At 52.6% G+C, this 20,801-nt stretch overlaps 1 protein-coding gene across 8 annotated transcripts in view; it reads right to left on the reverse strand.

Moving 5' to 3' along the window:
* Positions 1 to 20,801, reverse strand: part of CFAP100 (cilia and flagella associated protein 100) — a 52,048-nt gene that overhangs the window by 24,341 nt on the left and 6,906 nt on the right. For 5 of the 8 annotated variants that reach the window (XM_042912750.1, XM_042912775.1, XM_042912756.1 and 2 more), the window contains exons 3-11: positions 16,606 to 16,680; positions 9,127 to 9,227; positions 6,387 to 6,579; positions 4,120 to 4,187; positions 3,866 to 4,029; positions 3,576 to 3,656; positions 2,927 to 3,108; positions 2,515 to 2,547; positions 2,312 to 2,438 (exon numbers count right to left, since the gene is read on the reverse strand). In XM_042912750.1, coding sequence (XP_042768684.1) covers positions 2,312 to 2,438; positions 2,515 to 2,547; positions 2,927 to 3,108; positions 3,576 to 3,656; positions 3,866 to 4,029; positions 4,120 to 4,187; positions 6,387 to 6,579; positions 9,127 to 9,227; positions 16,606 to 16,680 — 1,024 coding nt within the window. Of the gene's footprint in view, positions 1 to 2,311; positions 2,439 to 2,514; positions 2,548 to 2,926; positions 3,109 to 3,575; positions 3,657 to 3,865; positions 4,030 to 4,119; positions 4,188 to 6,386; positions 6,580 to 9,126; positions 9,228 to 16,605; positions 16,681 to 18,030; positions 18,092 to 20,801 lie in introns of all 8 variants that reach the window. The other 3 variants (XM_042912790.1, XM_042912799.1, XM_042912783.1) reach the window with 2 other exon arrangements.

Below are 20,801 nucleotides of genomic sequence, written 5' to 3' on the forward strand. Positions count from 1 at the left end.
CCAACAAGGGGCCTGGATGGTGGGAGCTCCAGGGCTGAGGGCAGTCCCAGTAGAGGAAGCATGCAGAGCTAAACCCCCCGGAGCATCTGTTCAACACCAAACTGTAAACAATAGCTCCCACTGGCCAGGGTTGCAGGGATAAAAGTGAACCCGAGGCATGTGCCTGGCCCACTAACGGTGGCCAGTCTTCTTCACAAGGCAGGACCGTGACACATCAAGATGAAAGTGAGCTTGGAAACCGGTAGCACTCAGGTCCCCTTCCTGCCTGAGAAGCATCAGCTGGGGGACATGGGAGGTTGCGTAGTGAGAGCAAACATGTAAGGGGGGGTCATCTGCATAGGGGCTTGGCCCTCAGGAGCAGGTAGGGGACGGAAGCACAGGAGAGGGCTGTCAGGCTGTCGTAGAGGAGGAAGGACAGAGGCTGGTACACCTAAGGGATGAGAGAAGATACAAAGGAGAGGGGTGGGGAGGCTGAGCCCCCGGGGCCACCTCCATACTGTTTTCCAGAGTGGCTGCACCAGTTTGCATTCCCACCAGCAGTGCAAAAGGGTTCCTCTTTCTCCGCATCCTCGCCAACATGTGTTGTTGCCCGAGTTGTTCATGTTAGCCATTCTGACAGGTGTGAGGTGGTATTGCATTTAAAAACTACCATTTCTGGCAATGCAGTATGGAGGTTCCTCAAAAAATGAAAAATAGAACTACCCTACGACCCAGCAATGGCACTACTAGGTATTTATCCATGGGGTACAGGTGTGCTGTTTTGAAGGGGCACATGCACCCCAATGTTTACAGCAGCACTATCAACAAGAGCCAAAGTATGGAAAGAGCCCAAATGTCCATCAACAGATGAATGGATAAAGAAGATGTGGTATATATCTACAATGGAGTATCACTCGGCAATCCAAAAGAATGAAATCTCGCCATCTGCAACTACGTGGATGGAACTGGAGGGTATTATGCTAAGCGAAATTAGTCAGAGAAAGACAAAAATCATAGGACTTCACTCATATAAGGACTTTGAGGGACAAAACAGATGAACATAAGGGAAAGGAAGCAAAAATAATATAAAAACAGGGAAGGGGACAAAACATAAGAGACTCATAAATACGGAGAACAAACTGAGGGTTACTGGAGGGGGTGTGGGAGGAGGGATGGACTAAATGGGTAAGGGGCACTAAGGGATCTACTCCTGAAATCATTGTTGCACCATATGTTAGTTTGGATGTAAATTTAAAAAAATAAAATAAAATAAAAAAACAAAAAAACTACCATTTCAGTGGCCTCATCTCCTGATCTGTTTGTCAAGACACTCTTATTTTTTAAACGTTTATTTATTTTGAGAGAGAGAGGCCGAGAGAGAGCACAGGGGAGAGGCAGAGAAAGAGGGAGACAGAGAATCCCAAGCAGTTTCCGCACGGTAGGTGCGGACTCAATCCCCAGACTGTGAGATCACGACCTAAGTCCAGATCAAGAGTCAGATGCTCAACCGACTGAACCAGCCAGGCATCCCAAGACACTCTATTATGAACTAACCATGCCAGAATACCGAGAATGGAAGGGACCTACGATAGCCGGATCTGAACAGGACGTGGCAGGGCAGCCGGAACTCTCTTGCCTGTTGGCTGGAGCGTATAACGTAGCAGCCATGGCAGGTCTTTGGCAGAAGCCGCTAAAGCTAAGCATCTACTCACCTCGTGAACCAGCACTCCCACTCTTGTTTCCAACAAAAATACTCATGCAAAGAGTGCTCCAACATAAAAGTACCGGAATGTTTGCAGCAGCTCTAATCAAAATAGCCAAGAATTGGGAACAACACAAAAGGCCACCAATCGTAGAGGACCTGGAGAGTGGGGCTTCGTGCGGTGGGGCACTAGGCGGCGACTGCCAACAACGCCTGCTTCTGCGCACGATCACGCAGGCATGCAGCAGAGACGAGCCAGGCCCAGAGAGCATTTTATGTAAAAACCCAGACTCTGGCTTCTCTTAAAAGGCTCTGACACTCCCTGCACCCACTTGCCTGCCTGCATCCGTTTATATTTGACTGTCTCGTTTTAGCACCCAAGTGGGCCACCCCAGACAGAAGGTTACCAAATCGGACAGAAATAAAACGGTTTAGAAAACATCTCGATCTTGGGGCTTAAGTCAGACTATACACCCTTCAAGCTGGGAACAGCCCCCTCGTCACGGTCTCACCCTTCCCGGAGAGGCTGGGCTTGTCCTAGGCACCCCTGGCCTGGAGCCACTTGGGAGCAGTCCCCAGAGGGCCCCAGCCACTACCCCAGCCTCCTTGCCCTACCCCAGACCCACTCACCCTTTGGCGTTCAGCCCACTATACACACTGGCCTGGCTTCTATGCTGGAGGTTCAGGGTGCTGGACGGGATCTGCCCCAGCTGCGCCACCTGCAGGAACTTCCAGGACTTCTTTGGGCCCTGCCCCTCTGGAGGAAAAAGAGGGATGGTTTTCACATGCCCCAGCCTGGGGCAGGGCCCCTCCAGCTTGCGCCAGCCACGTACCTCTGGAGCCTGTCTTGCCCTTGGTCCCTGGTCCTACAGGAAACAAGGGAGGGGTTTCGGATGGCTTCCACTGGAGCAAGGCCTTCAGCAATACTGCTTGAGGGCACAGGGTTCCCTGGGGCCCTCCCAACAGTTTCAGAAAGGGCCCCCACAGTTTCAGGGCCCTCACACAGTTTTAGGGCCCCCGCAGTTTCAGAAAGACCTACAAGGGAGGAAAGCCCCTTGGGTCTGAGTTAGAGATGGCCCTGTCTTCCCTGAGGGAATGTGTGGGCCCTAAGGGGCAGCTGCTGCCCCTGGCTGGGGCTTTACAGGCACTGAAGGGGCCCAGCCTGTGGCCTGGACACCTCCAAGGCCGCTGCCAGCAGGGTACGGGGTCTGGGTGGACCCAGGGAACTACCTTCTTTCCTGTTACCTTTGTCCCGGATCGTGGAGTGTAAAGTGTTCTCTATGGGGGGCTCAGTGACCTCCTTGGCCTTTTTGAGAGCCAAACGCTTCTCCTCCCTCTCTTCCAACCACTCCTTGGGCGACAGCTTGTACAGGAAGTCCTTGTAGGCCTTGTAATGCTGCAAAGTGTCTTCAAATTTGGAGATCTCGCTGGATTGGGGAGGGGGAGGGGAGGTCAGCTTCCTCCTCGTGGGGAGACCCCTCCAGAGGGAACTGCCTCTGCAGCCTGGGTAAGCCCAGAGTGCTCCTGGCTCTCCTGGGGACAGGTGTGCCTGGGAGAGGACACCGGCCTGCTGGGGACCTACGTGGGTCACACCTCCACAGGTATAACCCTCTGTGACTTTGGACTTGCAGCTGACCCCGGGGACCCTGGTCTCCAAGTGAGCCTGCCTCCTGGTGCTGTGGCCTTGGGAAAGTCACTGGATCTCTCTTGGCCCCTGTCACCTCCTCTGTAAAATGTGCAGCTGCGTCCCGCAGGGCTTTGAGTCCCTGAACCACTTAGGTTTGAGAGGCAAAGCCACGAGGTCTGCCCTGCGTGGGGGCTTCTTTTGGCTGGGGGCGAATGACAGAGGGAAGTTGCGGCAGGCCAACCTCAGTGGCTTGCCCTCCGCGCTCACCTTTTGATGTTCATGATCTGGGTGGTCAGGTCCCGGATTTCCAAGATCTTCTCCACCTTTGCTTTGGTCTCCTTCTCAGCCCTGGAGGTGGGGATGGGATGGGGGCAGGGGGCCAGTCGCAAAACTGTTAAAGGGGGCATATACACTGCCCTGGGGCGGGGCGGTGGGTGCGGGGAGCTGCCAGGGTCAGGTGGTGGGGGCAGGGGATGGGGGGCAGGCGGGCTGCAGGCTAGCGTGGGCGCAGATGCTCAGGGCCCATGAGCACTGGGGGGCCCTCTGTGTGGGCTCACGCTTTCAGGGCCTGCACCGAGCTCCGATCATTCTCCCGGAGGAACTCCTCGAACAGGGCGGCGTCATTCTCCAGGGACCTTTCTGCCCGCTCCAGCTCTGCCTCCTCCTTGGTCACCAGCAGCTCCAGCCGCTGGATCTCCTGCTGCTTCATGTCCAGGGCGTACTGAGGGCCACCAGAGTGGGAGTCACACCCCTCACTGGGACAGCCCCCCGCCCGGGCCCCCCCCCCCCCCGCCAGCACAGCTGGGCCAACCTGGATACGGAACATCTGGCGCTTCTGGTTGATGTAGTTGTTCAGGTTATCAGATTCCATCTTCTTTTCTGCAAAGAGAGGAGAGGGGTGGGGTGGGCAGGGTGAGAGAGACCCAGACCGGCCAGGATACCTCTCCAGGCACCTGCTCTGCTGTGAGGCCCGGGTTGTTACGGGGACTCTGGGAGACTGGGCTCCGTCTCTAGCAACAGGAGAGGAGGCTCTGTGGATATATCACACTCTCCACTGCTGGAGATCGGGCCAGGTGGGAAGTCCTTTCCTGAGTCTGGCCTGAGCCTCTCCTGCCGTAGTACTCTTTTCACCTGGAGTGAGACTCTGGACAGCCCTGCCCAGGAAGTTTCACCCAGCTGCACCTAATAATGAAAGACCTATTGGGCCAGGAACTGCAAAGGGATGGGGAGAGAAAAACAGGGCAGCATGATCTCTATTTGGGGTGCTCTAAGTCCCCAGGATCCAGTTTAGATAGTAGCTACGATGAGGGAGCATAAGGCAAGCTGATAGGCTGCAAACATTCCCCGCCCCCCCCACCCCCTGCCCAGGCGGCCCATGAACAAAGGAAAGGGGAAAAACAAATGGTTAACTGATAGAGCATCACAGTCCTTCGGGACCTAAGTCTCCATTACCCCTCCATAGCGATGTGGGAAACAAAGGCAGAAGGAAATGGCAGAACTAAATTTCCTTATAACCTGCCGCCGCCCATTGACAGATACTTGAGGCAGGCAGAGTAAGTTTCTCCAGGAGCTGTCTTAATGCTACTGCTTTGCTAGAGGTAAAAACAACCTTAGCTTGACACTAGCTAGGCCTCCAGTATCCTGTGAGTCTTCTTTAGCTCATGAAAATCTCACTGGAAACTTCCGCTGGCCTCTACCTCCCCCAGTGTCTCCTCATGGTCCCCGGGCAGCTCTTCCTGCCCACAGGTCATGTCCCCGTGCTTCAAGAAAATCACCCTTTTGCACCAAAGACGTCTTCAAGAATTCTTTCTTGGCCTTTGGTTCCGGGCCGCATGGGCCCCACTATCACCCCAAAAACCCTCATCAGCTAGGTCTACACACCAGGCGGGAAGCAAGTGGGAGAAAGTTAAGGTGGGCCCCTGTAAGACCTTCTGGAGCACAAGCAGAGGGCAAAGGGCCACGGGATCCTCTTTCCCTGGTCTTTCTGGAGAGGAAAGCCCAGAGACGTCCTGACTTTGGAGAGAGCAGGAGCCAAGGAAAGGACAGCAGAGCCATGTGGCTCTCTGCCTCATCTCTTAAACCCTCTCCGTTCCAGAAGACCCTAGTGTGGTGTAGGAGTGGTATTTCAAGCCTAGAAGCCTGGCAGAGACCCAGCTGGGCCTCCGCCTCCCTGGCCCATCTTGTGGGAAGGCCCTTCCCTCAAGGAGACCCAGCTCCTCACTGCAAGTCAAATCTGGGATACCGACAGGTCTGGTGCCTAAACCTGCTGGGTCCAGTCTTTCCCCTGAGACCAGCTTCCTCTCCCAGATCTTGGAATGGAGGGTAGAGACCAAAAGGAAAAACGTGCAGTTCTGTGTCTCTTCATGCAGAGCTCAGCACACATACTGTCAAAGTGAGCTCAGGGGCTTTGTTCCCCCAAATAACAAGCCACGGGGTCAGGGGGTAGAGGCTGGGGGGTCTCGGATTAATATTCACATTCAGTACACCAGTTGGGTTCCAGGACTCTATCATCTGGGCTGGTAGAGTATTAATGCTGGTACTTAAGATTTCCTACTGGCTCATAAAATTAATAACAGCTCTCTCTCTCTCTCTCTCTCTCTCACACACACACACACACACACACACACACACACGACTTCCGTGTAGCATTAAAGACGCTGAATCCCACAACCCACGAGGTCGCCACTGTCATCAGACCGGAGAGGAAACTGCCGTGCAGAGGAGGCGAACACCTGGCCCAGGATGGCGAGGGCATTCAGTGCTGAAACTGACATCTGAACCCAGGGAACCTGGTTCCACACTGATGCTCTTTCCCTCCACCATATTAAGGGACTATATTTTATATGGGCGCAATCTGCCTTCACGTGCACGGGAACCTTCCGAATGCAAGCAACGTTGGGATTCAAAGGCTTTTAGATTGGCAGTCCGGCTGGAATCCATCCCTGTGATGGAGGGAGGCGGGGTCAGACACAGAAACGACCCTCCTTCCCCACTGCACCGGAGCCCTGCCTCTCCAAGCACGTGAACAGCACTGCGCGAGCCCCGAGGTCAAGACCCGACGCTGGGGAAGAGGGCCACCTTTGGTCATGGAGAGCTTCCACGCCGTGTTGTCGTGGAAGGCGCGCAGCCGCTCCGCCTCGGCGCGCACTTCCTGGTCCTGCATCTCGTCCTCCAGCTGCAGCTCGCGACGCAGGCTGGTGTGCTTGGCCAACACTTTGGACGCGTAGGTCATCTTTTGGTGCATCCGCAGCGTCTTCTTCTGCTCCCGCTCCTGTTGGGCGGGGTCGGCCGGGGTCGGGCGGGGGCGGCCACCACTTCCACCCCCTCCCCCACCGCGCCTGGGACCAGCGTCCTCCCATCGGCGGCGACGCTTTGTCCCTGGGTCGCACAGCCTTGAGGGGACGCGCATGCGGCGCGGGGAGTTAAAGGGGGAATTGTCCGGGGGGCGCACTTGGGTCAGGGTGGGGGTGCGCTTGGCGGGGCTGAGCATTGCTGCGCTCAGAGGGGGCTGCGGAGCTGTGTGCCGGGGAAAACGCTCCTGGGGACTCTGAGCACAGCTCCCGGGGTGAGAGGGCAGTGGGGCTGAGAGCGGGGGTTAAGGGCGAGGTAGGGGTGGGGTTGCCAGATTAAGTACAGGATGCCGAGCCAGGTGTGCATTCCAGGTCAGTAGTGCAGGGACATACTCACTAAACGATGGTTCCTCCTGAAATTCATTCACACTATTCTCATATTCTCATATTGTGATTTGCTAAATCGGACACACCGAAGGTTCCCGGAAGCTAGATCTTGTGAGTTTCCAAAAGAAACTGGAAATCCTGAGTTTGGTCTGCAAGCTCAGTAGTCAGATCTGGCGGCGGCGGGCAGGTCGCTGGGGATCTGCTCCTCTCCACCCAGCCTGGCCTCCAACCTGCCCCAGCGTTGCTCCCGTCCCTGAGCCCTCAGCTTGGGGGGACCCCAGGATGGCGTGGGGATGGGGGCTTTTCTTCCCTGAGAACTAGTGCAGACCAAAGGCCCCCTCAGGGGAGCCCAGCCCTTCCTGCAGCCCAAGCCCTGGGGGTTCTCCACATCCTTCCATGGCCCAGGCACCTCAGCCTGCAGGATCAGACAGGCCTGAACAAATCCTCTTCTCTTCATCTGTCCTTTCCCCCGGGCTGCCAGGTGCAGCAATGAATGCAGCCTCTTTAGAAAGCTGCTTAGGGAAACCACATCTGTGGCGGGACCCAGCCCGAGGCCCCTAGATTGCACCTCCATATAGCAAAGCTGGGGAAATATCACCTAGACTCCCAGTGGCAGAGGGTCTGCACTTAGAAGAAACTGGGCAGCTGCTTGGGGTCAATGTGACATTGGGGGGGCTCTGCTGGGGTGCGGGATTGAGGGGGGAGGGCTGTGCTGGGGGGGGGGCGGGTGCCATGTTTGGGGGGTTTAGGAAGAAGGCAGAAGCGACCATGGAAGCAGGGCCAGGCTGGGAAGAGATAATCCTGCCCTGGAGGAAGGTCTCTAAGTCCGTCAGAGAAAGTTGTGTGTGTTTCTGCTGTATTTGCCCACTTAGAGGCCTCATAGAAGTGTGTGCTGCTCAGTGTGGCTTTGTGGGAGTGTCTCCTTCCAGGGCATGAGTGGGTGCACAGCATAGCAGCAGGATGGGGAAAACACTGATGGTGGCCCCCACAGAGCTTCTAGGCAGTTGGTGGGGCAGGGAGGTCTGAGTAGGGGCTGGAAAACGTGCATTTCCTTTTGTGTCTTCGGTTGGGGTCTCGGCCGGAGCCAGTTCTCCGAGGAATCTCAGATACTGAGCCATGAGTTGAAGTAGACAGAGTCAGCCCGGGAGGGCTGGTCATATGCATGTGCCTGAGACCGTGTCCCAGAAACCTGGCCCATGCTGAGCACTTCTCAGTGAAGATGCCCACTGGTGAGTCCTCCCTGAGCCTGGCTGCAGTGACGCTTGCTCACTCCAGCCATGCCACGGCAGGTGGGAGTGGGCAAGTGGGCTCTTGGGTGGGGAGGCAAGACAGACTATGCTGGGGTGCAGACAAGGCGCGGGCCGGTGGAGGGGGGTCCGGGGCTAGCTCAGGGACTCCCAGGTGTTGCTGAGGGCCATGCATATGTGTACGTGTGTGTGCGCACGCACACACATGCATAGGTGCATGTTTGTGTGTGGATTTGGCCTCCAAGAATTCCCACGAGAGGGATTGTGCAAGGCTGGAGCAGTTGGAGGGGGGGGTCTCCTGGGAGAGGCGAGAGGGGGCCTGAGGTCTGAGACGGGCCTTGAAGGACAGGGAGTGTCAGGAGGGTGGCATCTCATGCAAGGGACAGCAGAAAGACCTGGTGGCTGAAGCACAGTGGCCACAGCAGCTTCCAACAGCCCACTCTGACAAGGCCCAGGAAGAGTGGCGATGAAGCTGGGTAAGACAGTGGGACAGGTCAGAGATTGGAGAGCTCGTCAGGGTTTCGAGTTGATTTTTTAAAAATAGTGAGGGGCACCTGGGTGGCTCAGTCGGTTAAGCATCCAACTTCAGCTCAGGTCATGGTATCACGGCTCATGGGTTCGAGCCCCGTGTGGGGCTCTGTGCTGACAACCTGGAGCCTGGAGACTGCTTGGGATTCTGTGTCTCCCTCTCTCTCTGCCCCTCCCTCACTCACCCTCTGTCTCTGTCTCTCTCTCTCTCAAGTATCAATAAACATTTTTTAAAAATAGTGAACCATTGACTATTCTAGAGTGAGAGAGTGACCTGAGGAAAGTACTTTTCTGAGAAGGGCAATCTGGGTCTGCGTGCATGAGGGAGGGAAGAGTTGCAGGCAGGCCTCAGTCCTGGATACTCACTAGGCGAGACTTATTCCGCTCCTGATCTCTGAGCAAGAAGAAATCCACGTCTCCAGACATGTGGAAAGGATTAGCCGCATGGTCAGGAACAATCTCGGGCACTGGGGAGGGAGATATCTCATTGGAGAGACGAGCCAGCTCTTCCAAACAGGTGGTCTGTGCCTCTGGAGTCCTGGTGCCCTCCCAACCCAGCATGAGGAGCTTCCTTGAAAGCGTGAGCAGGTGTCGAATGTTCTCTTGGATCCAGCTGTGCCTGAAATCCAACCCTGGACCTTCTGACTGCAGAAACTCACCTGTCAGGTTTAACCTAGGTGGGCTTGGGCTTCTGTCCCTGGCATCTGAAAGAGGCCTGGTAAACACAGCCCCCAATCCCCCCCCGCCCCCCGTCTCAGACATGTGGCCCTCTGTCCCCTCTCATTTAAAGTCCCAGGAACCCCCATTCTGCAGAGGGGAGAAGCAGGAGTGGGGAAGTGATGGGGCCAAATGGTCGGGGAGGCCCAGTGACTCCAGAGCAGAGGCACCTGCCTGCGGAGGGCAGTGAGTGTTGTAGGGCAATGCCCTGTCCGCAGGATTCTCCACAAGCCCCCCAGGGGGAGGCTGAGTTTGGGGGCGAGTGACAGCAAAACACCTGAGGCCTGGGGAGGCAGGGCAGGACTTTGAGAGATGGGAGCTGCCAAGGACCCTAATTTTGCTGCTCCCCCCCACCCCTTTGGGTAAGGGTTAGGTTCCCACTGCTCAGCTCAGCAGGGATCAGGGAGGACAGAACCCAGAAGCACCAAACTAAGGTCTTAAAAATATGGTTGCTTTCTCCCACATCCTCCATTTGGAGGACACAGCATTCGTTGTAAAACAAACTAAAGCATTCTTGGAAGCTAAAGAGTATAATAACAAAATAATTCCTCCACTTCAAAACAATTGCTGGTAATATTTCTGGGGGTATTTTCTTCTAGTACATGCTAACACCTATTTTTAATAATTTCATATCTTCTTTTAAAAAACACTTGACCAGGGCGCCTGGGTGGCTCAGTTGGTGAAGCGTCCGACTTCGGCTCAGGTCATGATCTCATGGTTCATGAGTTCGAGCCCCACATCGGGCTCTGTGCTGACAGCTCAGAGCCTGGAGCCTGCTTCGGATTCTGTGTCTCCGTCTCTTTCTGTCCCTGCCCCACTCATGCTCTGTCTCTCAAAAGTAAATAAACACTTGAAAAAATTAATAAAATAAAAACATCTTTAAGAAAATAAATAACTAAAAACACTTTACCTTCAGCAGCTGCCTGTGAAATTACTAATTCTTTGTGGACCTGTAGGCAAATGTAAAAGGCTGCGGTAATGCGTGATTTCATCAGGACCCGTTGCCGGGACATGTGCAGCAGCCCAGGAGCCGCCTCGGACACCCCGCGGCACACACCTGTGTGTCCCCACGGACTGGGTCTTTGCAACTGATTTCGGGAAGGGAGAACAGACGCCAGGGGCTGTGAGCATTTCCAGACTTCGAAGTCTGATGCTGGCCTGCGTTTCCTGTCTTATTTCACACCCTCACCAGCAGAAAGGGGATGCTGTGAAGGGGGGATTTGAAGTTCTAAGAGACTCAAAATACCGCCGCACAGAGTCCTTGTCAACTAGGAAGAGTGGAGAAACTGACAGACTCCATCCTGCTCAGGCCATCAGAGGGAACCAGGGCGGAAGCCAGAGGGGTGGGCCGTTTCTGGCCAGTGCAACCCCAGCATGTCACCCCGGCAGTCTGCCAGGACCCTTCACCCACACCTGTCCTGTGGAGGTGTCAGGAAAGCCCCGAGTCCACAACATCTTTGTACTATTCTTTCAACTTTTCAACCGGTCAAAATAGTTTGAAAACGAGTGAGAAGAATAAAGAAAGATTATCCACTCCTGGGCCCAGCCGGGAGGAGGAAGCAGGTAGTCCATTCTCAGCCGGGCTTCTGGAGAGGGGAGCCCGTGGGAGGGGGGGCGCCCAAGATAGGGAGAGGTCACGTGGGTGGTAGTCACACAGGTGGTGGATGGGAGGAGAAGGGACCGGGTTTGTGCAGGTTTGGTTTGGAGTCGTGCACTCTTGTCCCACACCTAATCACAACTTTCTTTTATATCCTTTGATTCCGACACAGGGGTTCCAGAAGAGACTGCCCAAGGGCCTCTCTGTGTCAGGTGGCCGGGGAGGTGGGGGGAGGTGGCGGGGGGAGGAGGTCGGAGGAGATGGTGCCCTGGGCATGTGGCTCGCCTCCCTCACCAAGCCACCCCCTGCCCCCAGAAAAGACATAAGTTTAGAAATTGGACACAGCTCCGGACAAGAAGGGGGGAGTCTGGCAGACAGGGAGTGTAGTGTTGGAACTGGGGAGGCAGCGGGTCTGGGGTTAAGTGGGGAAGTGCGGCCCACTGGGCTGGGCTGCGGAAGGAGGGTGTGCAGGAAGTGATGGCTCTGGGCGCAGCAACGGGGGTGGACAGAACTGCCACAGCTAACCCCCTCCTCACATCCTCATGCCTGTCTCTCTCACTCCCTGCATCTGCCCAGCAGCCCCGGGCAGAGGCATCTCCCTAAATTCAGAAGAGTGAGGACTGAGCCAGAGTCGGAGTCTTTATGTCCCCAAACTGGCCGGTAGCACGCCTGGGCTGCATGTCCCGTGTCCCCAACGAAAAGATTAATTACAATAGTTAGCAAGCACTGAGCACTTAACCGTGGGCCAGACTTGATTTTCATAGCAATCCTATGAGTTGGGAATTCTTGTTACTCCCATTGAGGAAACTGAGGCACAGAGAGGGAAGCAGCTCACCAGAGGCCACAGAGCTAGAAGTAGCTATGTGGAGATGGGCTTCCAAAAACAGAAATTGCATTTGCAGTCCTGCAAGTAGGGAATGTTTCCGAACGGCTAATGGTTAATGTATTAATGTGAAGATGAGCCCATGATCAAGGATGGCAGTCATTTGGAGCAGATCATTCCAGAAAGGCAAAGTCGGTTTGACATTTAGAAACCAATCAATGTAGTAACCCCAATAACAGAATGGGGGAGAAAATTATATGATCTTTTCAAGAAATGCAGTGAAAGTATTTGATACAGTTTGAAACTGATTTTTAATGAGAGTCTTAGCAACATAGGAATAGAAGGAGACTTCCCTGGTCTGATAAGAGGAAGTGTGGTGAGCTGAGTAATGGCCCCCCAAAGATGTCCATGGCCTACACCCCAGACCTGTGACTAGGCTCCCTTATATGGTAAAGGGGACTTTGCGGATGGGATGAAGTTAAGGACCTTGAGATGCGAGATGGTCCTGGATTTGCAGATGGGTCTGATGCAATCACGAGGGTCCTTCTAACAGGAGGCAGGAAGGCCAGCAGCATGAGGAGGAGGTGTGACAATGGAAGCAGAGGTTGGAGTGATGTCACAGAGACCGGAGGACGCTGTGCTGCTGGAGTTGGAAATGGAGGAAGGAGCCAGGAGCCAAGGACGCAGGCTCCTCTAAGCTGGAAAAGGCAAGGAAGCAGATTCTCCCCTGGAGCCTCTGGAAGGAACGCAGACCCATGGACACTTTGATTCTAGTTTTCTAAATTTCATTATGGACTCTGACTTCCAGAATTGTAAGATAATTTAACTGTGTTGCTCTAAGCCACTGAGTTTGTGGTAATTTGCTATAGCATCAACAGGAAATGAGTATGGGAATCTACAAGAAACCTCTAGGCAAAATATTGCGTGCTTCCCCCGCCCCCCATGATCAGGAACAAGGCATGGATGCCTGTCTTTGCACTTCTACTCAGGGTTGTAGTTAAGCAAGAAAAAGAAATAAAACGTATAAGATTGGAAAGGAAGGACAAATAATGTCATCTCAAGGTGATGTGATTGTAGAGGAGAAAATCCAAAGAATCTGCAAACAAAATGGTTACAACTAGATTAGAGATGATTTATAGGTCTGATTGTAAAGTGAAAACAAAACTTGTATAAAATGCAGTATCTTCATGGCCTTGGGGGTCAGCAGAGAGCTTTAAAACAGTTCATCAAACATACCAACGATAAGAAAATGATTGGGAAAGTGAACTCCACTAAAATTAGGAACTTTTGTTCATTAAACATGCACCACTAAGAAGGGAAAAGCAATCTGCCAAGTGAGGGAAGGTATTTGCATATTTAGAACTGGTGAATGACTTGTTTCCAGAATATGTAAAGAGTTCCTAGAAATCATTAAAATGAAAAGACAACCCAGCAGAAAAGTGGGCAGAGTCAGGAACAGGCACTTCACAACAGAGTCATCAGTGAACATATGAAAAGGTAATCACTCTCATGGATCACAGGGAATATGAGATACTAATCCATATCCAAAGGGCCAGGTAATAGCAAAAGTATTGACAACGTGCCAGGTGTTGGAAAGGATGTGGAGCGTCTGGATTGCTCACGCCTATTACTGGTGGGACTGTGAATTGGAACAAGTGTTCTGGAAAACTGCTCAGCACTATCTACTAAGGTTAAACATCCTGCCAGCAATTCCACTCCTTCCTCATTTCCAGGAGAAATGAGTGTTTATGTCCTCTAAATGGCATGCACAGCAATGTTCACTGCAATATTGCTCAGAATATCAAAAACCCAGAAACAACCCAAATGTTCATCCATCCCGGAAAGAATGATATACTGTCGGCATATGCACACAACAGAATGCACACAGCAACAACCAAGAAGGGACTCTTGTGACTGGCATTTCACAGGTGTGATGTTGCGTGAAAGAAGCCAGGACCGAAAGAGCACGGAGTGTGACTGCACTTATATGAGGTTCGAGAATGGATAGAATGATTCTGGGGTGACAGCAGAGCCCTGCTGTCTCTGGGGGAAAGGGAACTTCCGGGAAGTTGCAAATGTTCTAGATGGTGAATGAGAGGGAAGCTACAAATGTGTATACATTTACTGAAATTTGTCAAACTGTATACCTATGATTTGTGCATTTCACCTAATTATACCTTAGCGAAGGGACCAAACCAATCACACCAAACCCAGATGCCTCACCCTTAATGTGGTGATCAGTTCAGGCACAGGGATCCATGGTTAGAAGAAGCTGTTGGGTGAATGGTTGATGGGAATGTGGCAGAGGGCCAGGCGGTCACCACCAGACCCCACCGAGCGTGGCAATGCCACGAGTGGGGGGCAGCTAGACGCACGGGCTTCTTGTGAGAGGTGGTAGGAAGCATTCTTGTGGACAAAATGGAACATCTTATCAAGTACATAAGGTTAAAATGTACAATTAAAGGAAAGATGAGGAACAGAGAAACAGTTTCTAGAACAATGACCTGGTAGCAAACAGATACATACAGAACAGGGGTCATTCTACAGGTAATTAACGCCATTTCTCAGTAAGTCAAGACGTAGAAAATGAAAGGACGTGGGGGAGGGGCTCTGCTAGATTGTAAAGAGAGAAGATGATCAGATCTCATTCGAATCAATTACAACGAATCTTCTATAGGAAGACATATCCGAGATAATTGGGTAACTTCACTGTGGTCTTGCAAAGAAAAAGCCCTATTTTTGAAAAATGTACGTTGTGGGATGTAATAATGCAAGGACATGCCTGGATTTGACTTTTTTTTTTTTAATGTTTATTTATTTTTGAGAGAATGATAGAGTGTGAGTGGAGGAGGGGCAGAGAGAGAGGGAGGCACAGAATCTGAAGCAAGCTCCAGGCTCTGAGCTGTCAGCACAGAGCCCGACGTGAGGCTTGAACTCATGAACTGGGAGATCATGACCTGAGCCGAAGTCAGACGCCTAACTGAGCCACCCAGGTGCCCTGCCTGGATTTAAATTTTTTTTTTTTTTTATTTTTTTTTTTCAACATTTTTTATTTATTTTTGGGACAGAGAGAGACAGAGCATGAACGGGGGAGGGGCAGAGAGAGAGGGAGACACAGAATCTGAAACAGGCTCCAGGCTCCGAGCCATCAGCCCAGAGCCTGACGCAGGGCTCGAACTCATGGACCGCGAGATCGTGACCTGGCTGAAGTCGGACGCTTAACCGACTGCGCCACCCAGGCGCCCTGCCTGGATTTAAATTTAAAGTATGCTTGCCAAGTATGGAAACAACCCAGTTGTCCATGGATAGATGAATGGATAAAGAAGATGTGATACACACACACACACACACACACGCACGTGTGCACACACAGGAATATTAGCCATAAAAATGAATGAAATCTTGTCATTTGTGGCAACGTGGATGGAGCTAGAGAGTATTATGCTAAGCTAAGTATTAAGCTAAGAGTATTATGTTAAGTCTCTCAAGGAAAGACAAATACAATGTGATTTCACTTGTGGAATTTACAACATAAAACAAATGAACAAACGCAGAAAAAGAGACAAACCAAGAAACAGACACTTCACCATAGAGAACCAAACTGATGGTCACCAGAGGGAGGGAGGGGCGTGGGGTGATGGGAGAAACAGGTGTTGGGGAATAAAGCATACAACTATCATGGTGAGTACTGAGTAATGTTCAATCACTATATTGTCCACCTGAAACTATTCTAATGCTGTAGGTTAACTATATTGGAATTAAAATTTTAAGAATTAAAATTAAAAAATGTTCTGGCAAAGATGAAAAACAAAAAAAGAGAAGGATAGATGAAACAAATGTGGCTAAATCTTCTGTACTGGTGATGGGCACCTGAGTTCACAGGACCTTAGTCTCTATTCCTGGACAGGTTTGGGTTTTCAGAATTAAAAGAGGAAACCAGGCGGGTGGGGGGGCAGGGGAATGAGAGGTGGGAGCTCAGCCTGTGAGAGGTAGGCTCAGGGAGCGTGCTCCCATCTGCCCCCTTCTGTGGAAGGATCAGACTGGCCTGCGAACCTGGGGGGCGGCACAGGAGGCCAGGGGGATGGAACAGCACTGCAGAGGCTCAGAGGAAGCAGTACAAGCAGCCAGCTGCCTACCCTTCTTTCTCTTAACAAGGGGAAGTTGCCTAGTTGAAAAGTTACATGGCTCATCCTCCCTTTCAGATACTGATGGCCACGGGACAAATTTTAGACAATGGAATGTAGGCAGAAATTGCTGTGTGGGTCCTCTGGGAAGGGTATTTTTCCAAGGAGGACTGAGCTGGCTGGGAGGCTGTTTTGCTCCTCCCTTGACCCTTTCCCCATGTCTGAAATCAGATGTGATGGCTGAGGCTGCAGCAGCTATTTTGTGACCACATAACTTTGCAGTTGAAACCCGAAGGCTAAAATTGGCTTGAAGGCAGAAAGACTTGGGACCTGGTCACCGGGACAGTTTCGTAGAACTGCTGTTTGTGGGGCCTCCTGGAGCTCTGGACTGCCTCCCACATTTCCCTTTACTGGAGGAAAAATAAATCCTACTTTGTTTACATTACTATTATTTTGGGTCTCAGTAACCCATTGGAAGCAGAAGACTTCCCTTTTGCCACTGGTGTTGGAGACAGGCCTACGGAGGGAGATGTATGACTCTCACCCATGCAGACTTCAGCTCCCAGCTTGAGGGCTCCCTTTACCTGTGTTCCTGCGTTTTTCCTTTTTTTCTTCAATGACTGAAGTAGAACTATTGTCCGTGGACTCCAGGATGTTCTCTGCAGGGAGACGAAAGCAAAGGCCACAGCAAATGACTCATTGGCTCTTGAAGCCGTGAACACAGCAGGAGGCTGGGAGAGACTCCAGTGCCCTTGCCTGCCTGCTGAGCACCCCCCCCCCCCACGTCACCCAGCTTCCCTGAGCCTCAGTTTCCACATCTGAGAGGATTGTATGGACTTTGCTGGCAAGCTGTGATAACTGCGCACAAAAATGGCCCGTGTGCACACGTGCCTGACACACACGTTTTGCGCTTTTCTCTTCGGCATCCTTCCATTTGCCCCGTGAGAGGCGCGCAGGGCCCGTTTATGCGGAGGTCACAGACCCAGGCCCTCTGCTTCAGGGTCCTGCCTGCGCCTTTGCCGTGAGCCTCCCAGGGCTTCCCTCGGGACTGCAGCGGAAGATTGGGGGAAACCCATGTCCTTGATGCCTTCCCTTCAACTGACACCCACAGGGATGGAGGCATTTGGCCTGGTGGGTCCTCCTACCCCAACTCAGAAATCATCTGTAGCTTGGAGATTCCAGTCTATGCCAGCTTGGGAGGGCAGCCAGCTGCTGGCAGATAGGGAGGGGGCTGCCAGGGAGCCTGGGGATGTGCTCAGGTGGGCAGCCGGTCATTTTGGACCAGCTTGGGGGAGGAGACTTGGGATGATGCCGGGAAGGCAGGGCTTGTGAGGTGAGGGACGTATACCAAGGGCAGACCCCGAGCAGCTGGGTGATGGGCTGTGGAAAGAGTAAGGAGGAGAGCTGTCCTGTGGCCCTGGCAGGCGGGTCAAGGGCATGGGGCTGACAACTCAGATGCCTGCAGGTCAAACTGCATATATAACGGTGAGCAGAGGGGAGGCAATAGGGAGCAGTGAGGTGTGTGGAGAATTCAGGAGCACAGACTGCTGGGTGCATATTCTCCATCTGGCTGACTGTATGGTTCAATTGCCAGGTAGCAACATTTAATTAACTAGATCACAAAAGTCAGCAGATACTGCTATTATTTAAATAGATGAAAACCCAGGCCAAACAAACCAAAACTCTAATGAAATTCAACTTTTGTCTTAATTAAAAGAGCAATGCACAGGCATGGCAAAAAGGGTTAACGATGTGGTTTGCTGTGTTACGATGACCACTGAAATGACATGTTGATACGACGAAAAATCCTCACCCGGAGCCCTCCCTACCAAATGGATCTTTGTTTCTCTAACGAGAGGTATTTTTGCATACACGTGCTTAGATGTCCCCTTACTTTTTCACTGCAAAATCGTCTGCTTTCATGCTACACCATGGATGAACCTTGAGGACACTGTGCTGAGTGACAGAAGCCAGTCACACAAGGACAAACACTGTATGAGCCAACTTACATGAGGTCCCCAGAGCAGTCAGACTCCTACGGACAGAAACCAGGACGGTGGTTGTCAGCCACTGGGGGAGGGGGTGGGATGGGGAGTTAGTGTTCAATGGAGACAGAATTTCAGTTTTACAAGATGAAAAAGTTCTGGGTTTGGATGGTGGTAACGGTTACCCACCAGTGCTAAGGTACTTACAATGCCACTGGTCTGTATACTTAAAAATGCTCAAAGGAGTAAATTTTGTTATGGATCATTTCCCATCATTTTTAAAATGTTAGAAAAAAAAGAATAGAGGAACGGTTCAGTCGGTCGAGTGTCTGACTCTTGATTTTGGCTCAGGTCATGATCCCAGGGTCATGAGATCGAGCCCTGCATCGGGCTCTGTGCTGAGTGTAGAGCCTACTTGGGATTCTCTCTCTCTCTCTCTCTCTCTCTCTCTCTCTCTCTCTCTCTGCCCTTCTTCCCTTCTTGCATTCTCTCTCTCTCTCTCTCTCTCAGAAACAGTATATCTGCTCATGCACAAATCTCCTTGCTCCATAGTCAGGTCCCCTTAGTCAGGTGCCCCTTAGTCAGGACCCTGAGGCTATTTCTAATCTCATGCAATTTCCAAACTTGCACAATCCTTGCTCTCTATCACCAGCTTGAGCTGGACTGTTTCCCACACACCTGGAATTTGTCAGTCTGAGAGGCAATAAACTCATCTCGATTTTAATGTGCACTTTGCACTTCTTGATCTCAGAAAAGATCGTGTATCTTTTCAGATGCTGATTATCATGGCTTCTCTCTGTTAGTATCCTTTGCTCATTTCTAAATTGGGATGTGGTGGTTTTTAAATGATCTTGAGCACTTCTACCTATTAGAGGACACTAGCTCCTTTGTTCGTCGGAGCTGCTGACAGTATGTTTGCTCCCGCTGATACGACTCTTACCTTTGGACTGTCTCTCATGCATTTGCCTTACAGGACATTTTAATGTTTACTCAGTGCAATGCTTTGGCATTCTGTATCTTGCTTAGAGAGGCACTCTGCATCTGAAGGTTAAGTACATGTAAAAAATCTCTGTTTTCTTCTAGTGCTTTAACAGGATGCTTTTTTTTTTTTTTTTAATTAAAAAGCTTTAAAAATAGAAGCCTACTTTTAGAAAAATTCTCCGGGATAGGTGAGCTGGCTGCAACATGTCCTCATAAAAAGTGATAACATGCCCCCTCCCCGCCCCCAGCAGGGGGAGACAGGGTGTGGGTGCCTCCTGCCTCCAGTAGCACCTGTGCGGTGGGTGGGGGGGGGGGGGAAGATGCTGGCTCCCTGGGGAAGCCACCTGTTGACCTGCTCCTTCTCCAGCAGCCAGCTGTCTCTCTGCCTCTGCTCTCCTGAGACACCTTTTCTGCACTCCGGCTACAAGAGGGATGGGCCAGCACTGTGGGACCCAGCCTCGTCCCTCCTTCACTCTGGGACTTAGTATCTCCCCTGCACACTGCCAAGCCTGTCCTCCGCACTACCAGGACCTTCTGCTCCCCACAGAAGACGGCTGGGGGCTTAGATGAGGGTGGGAGTCAGTGGCAGGACGGGGCGGGAGTAGGCATGGATGCAGTGCTTTCCAGAAGAGCCCGGTGTGCGTGGGGGGGTGCTTGGTGCCTAACTGGGTGTGGGCATGGGAGAGAAGGGAGCCCCGGGGATAACTCCATCCCTTAGGCAAGAACGCCCTTGCATCAAGCACTGTTTGCTGAGGTGGCAGAGAGGGAAGGAGGGATCTGGGGTGGTAGGGGTGGGGATTAGGAGGCCCGGAGCTCAGGCAGGGTGCTGGGTTCAGGTCCCCGTGGCAACCGCCAAACAGGGGCTCTGAAGAGGCCACTGTTGATGGAGGCCTGGGGACTATGGGAAGAGAGGACGGAAATGTGGGTGTCCCTGGTGAACAGATGGAAACTGAGGCTGTGGTCGTGGCTGAGAGAGAGGACGGCCCAGGACACAGCCCCAGGAACCCTGATGGTGGAAGAGCTTGGCAGGGAGGCCGACGGAGCAGATAGACAGGCCAGAGAGGACCAGAGCCCAGGGAGGAGGGCCGGAGAAGGAGCGAGTGGAGGGGAGGTGCCCTTGGAGAGGCCTCAGCCACGCCCCCAGAGCGAGATGGGCAGGGTGGAGTGACGGGGCAGAAGCCAGGATCCCACAGGGTTAGGGAGGGGACGCCAGTAGACACGGTAGGTTTGGCCAGCGCTCAAGGGGTGGCTGTGAATGCGGGGGAGGTGCACAGTCAGAAAGGGGCCACACAGCTGGGGAAGGGCCACCACCAGATTCCCCGCAGGACACAGAAGGTCCACTCAAGGGAGGTATTTGAGAGGCAGGGAAAACCGAGAGGAGTAATTCGGTGCTTTTAACAGCAGGGGCCTTGCCCACCCCTGGGTGTGAGAGGGCAAAGGAGAGACACATTCCAGAACCCAAAGAGGTGGCTGCATGGAGTCTTGACCATACCTGGCAGCCTGGCAGACCGTTTAAGACACAATTTGCAAAAATGATCATGCGCTTGTATCCTCTGTGGTGGCCACCACCTACCATGGCCCCCAGCGTCCCTGGGCTCCTGGCACTCACGCCCTGCCATGACCCCTCCAGCCGTGGAAGCGACAGTGTGTGACTTTTGGAGCGAGGTCAGAGAAGACATTGTGGTCCTACCTTGCTCTCTCTGGGATCACCTGCTCTGGAAGTGTCAGCCCCAGCCAACGGCCACGTGACTGAGCCTGCTGGGAGCCCATGCTGCGGCCCCAGCCTCGCCTTCAGCTGACCGCAAAGGAGATGC

The sequence above is a fragment of the Panthera leo genome, chromosome A2 (assembly GCF_018350215.1).
Source record: "Panthera leo isolate Ple1 chromosome A2, P.leo_Ple1_pat1.1, whole genome shotgun sequence".
NCBI classification, from domain to species: Eukaryota; Metazoa; Chordata; class Mammalia; order Carnivora; family Felidae; genus Panthera; species Panthera leo.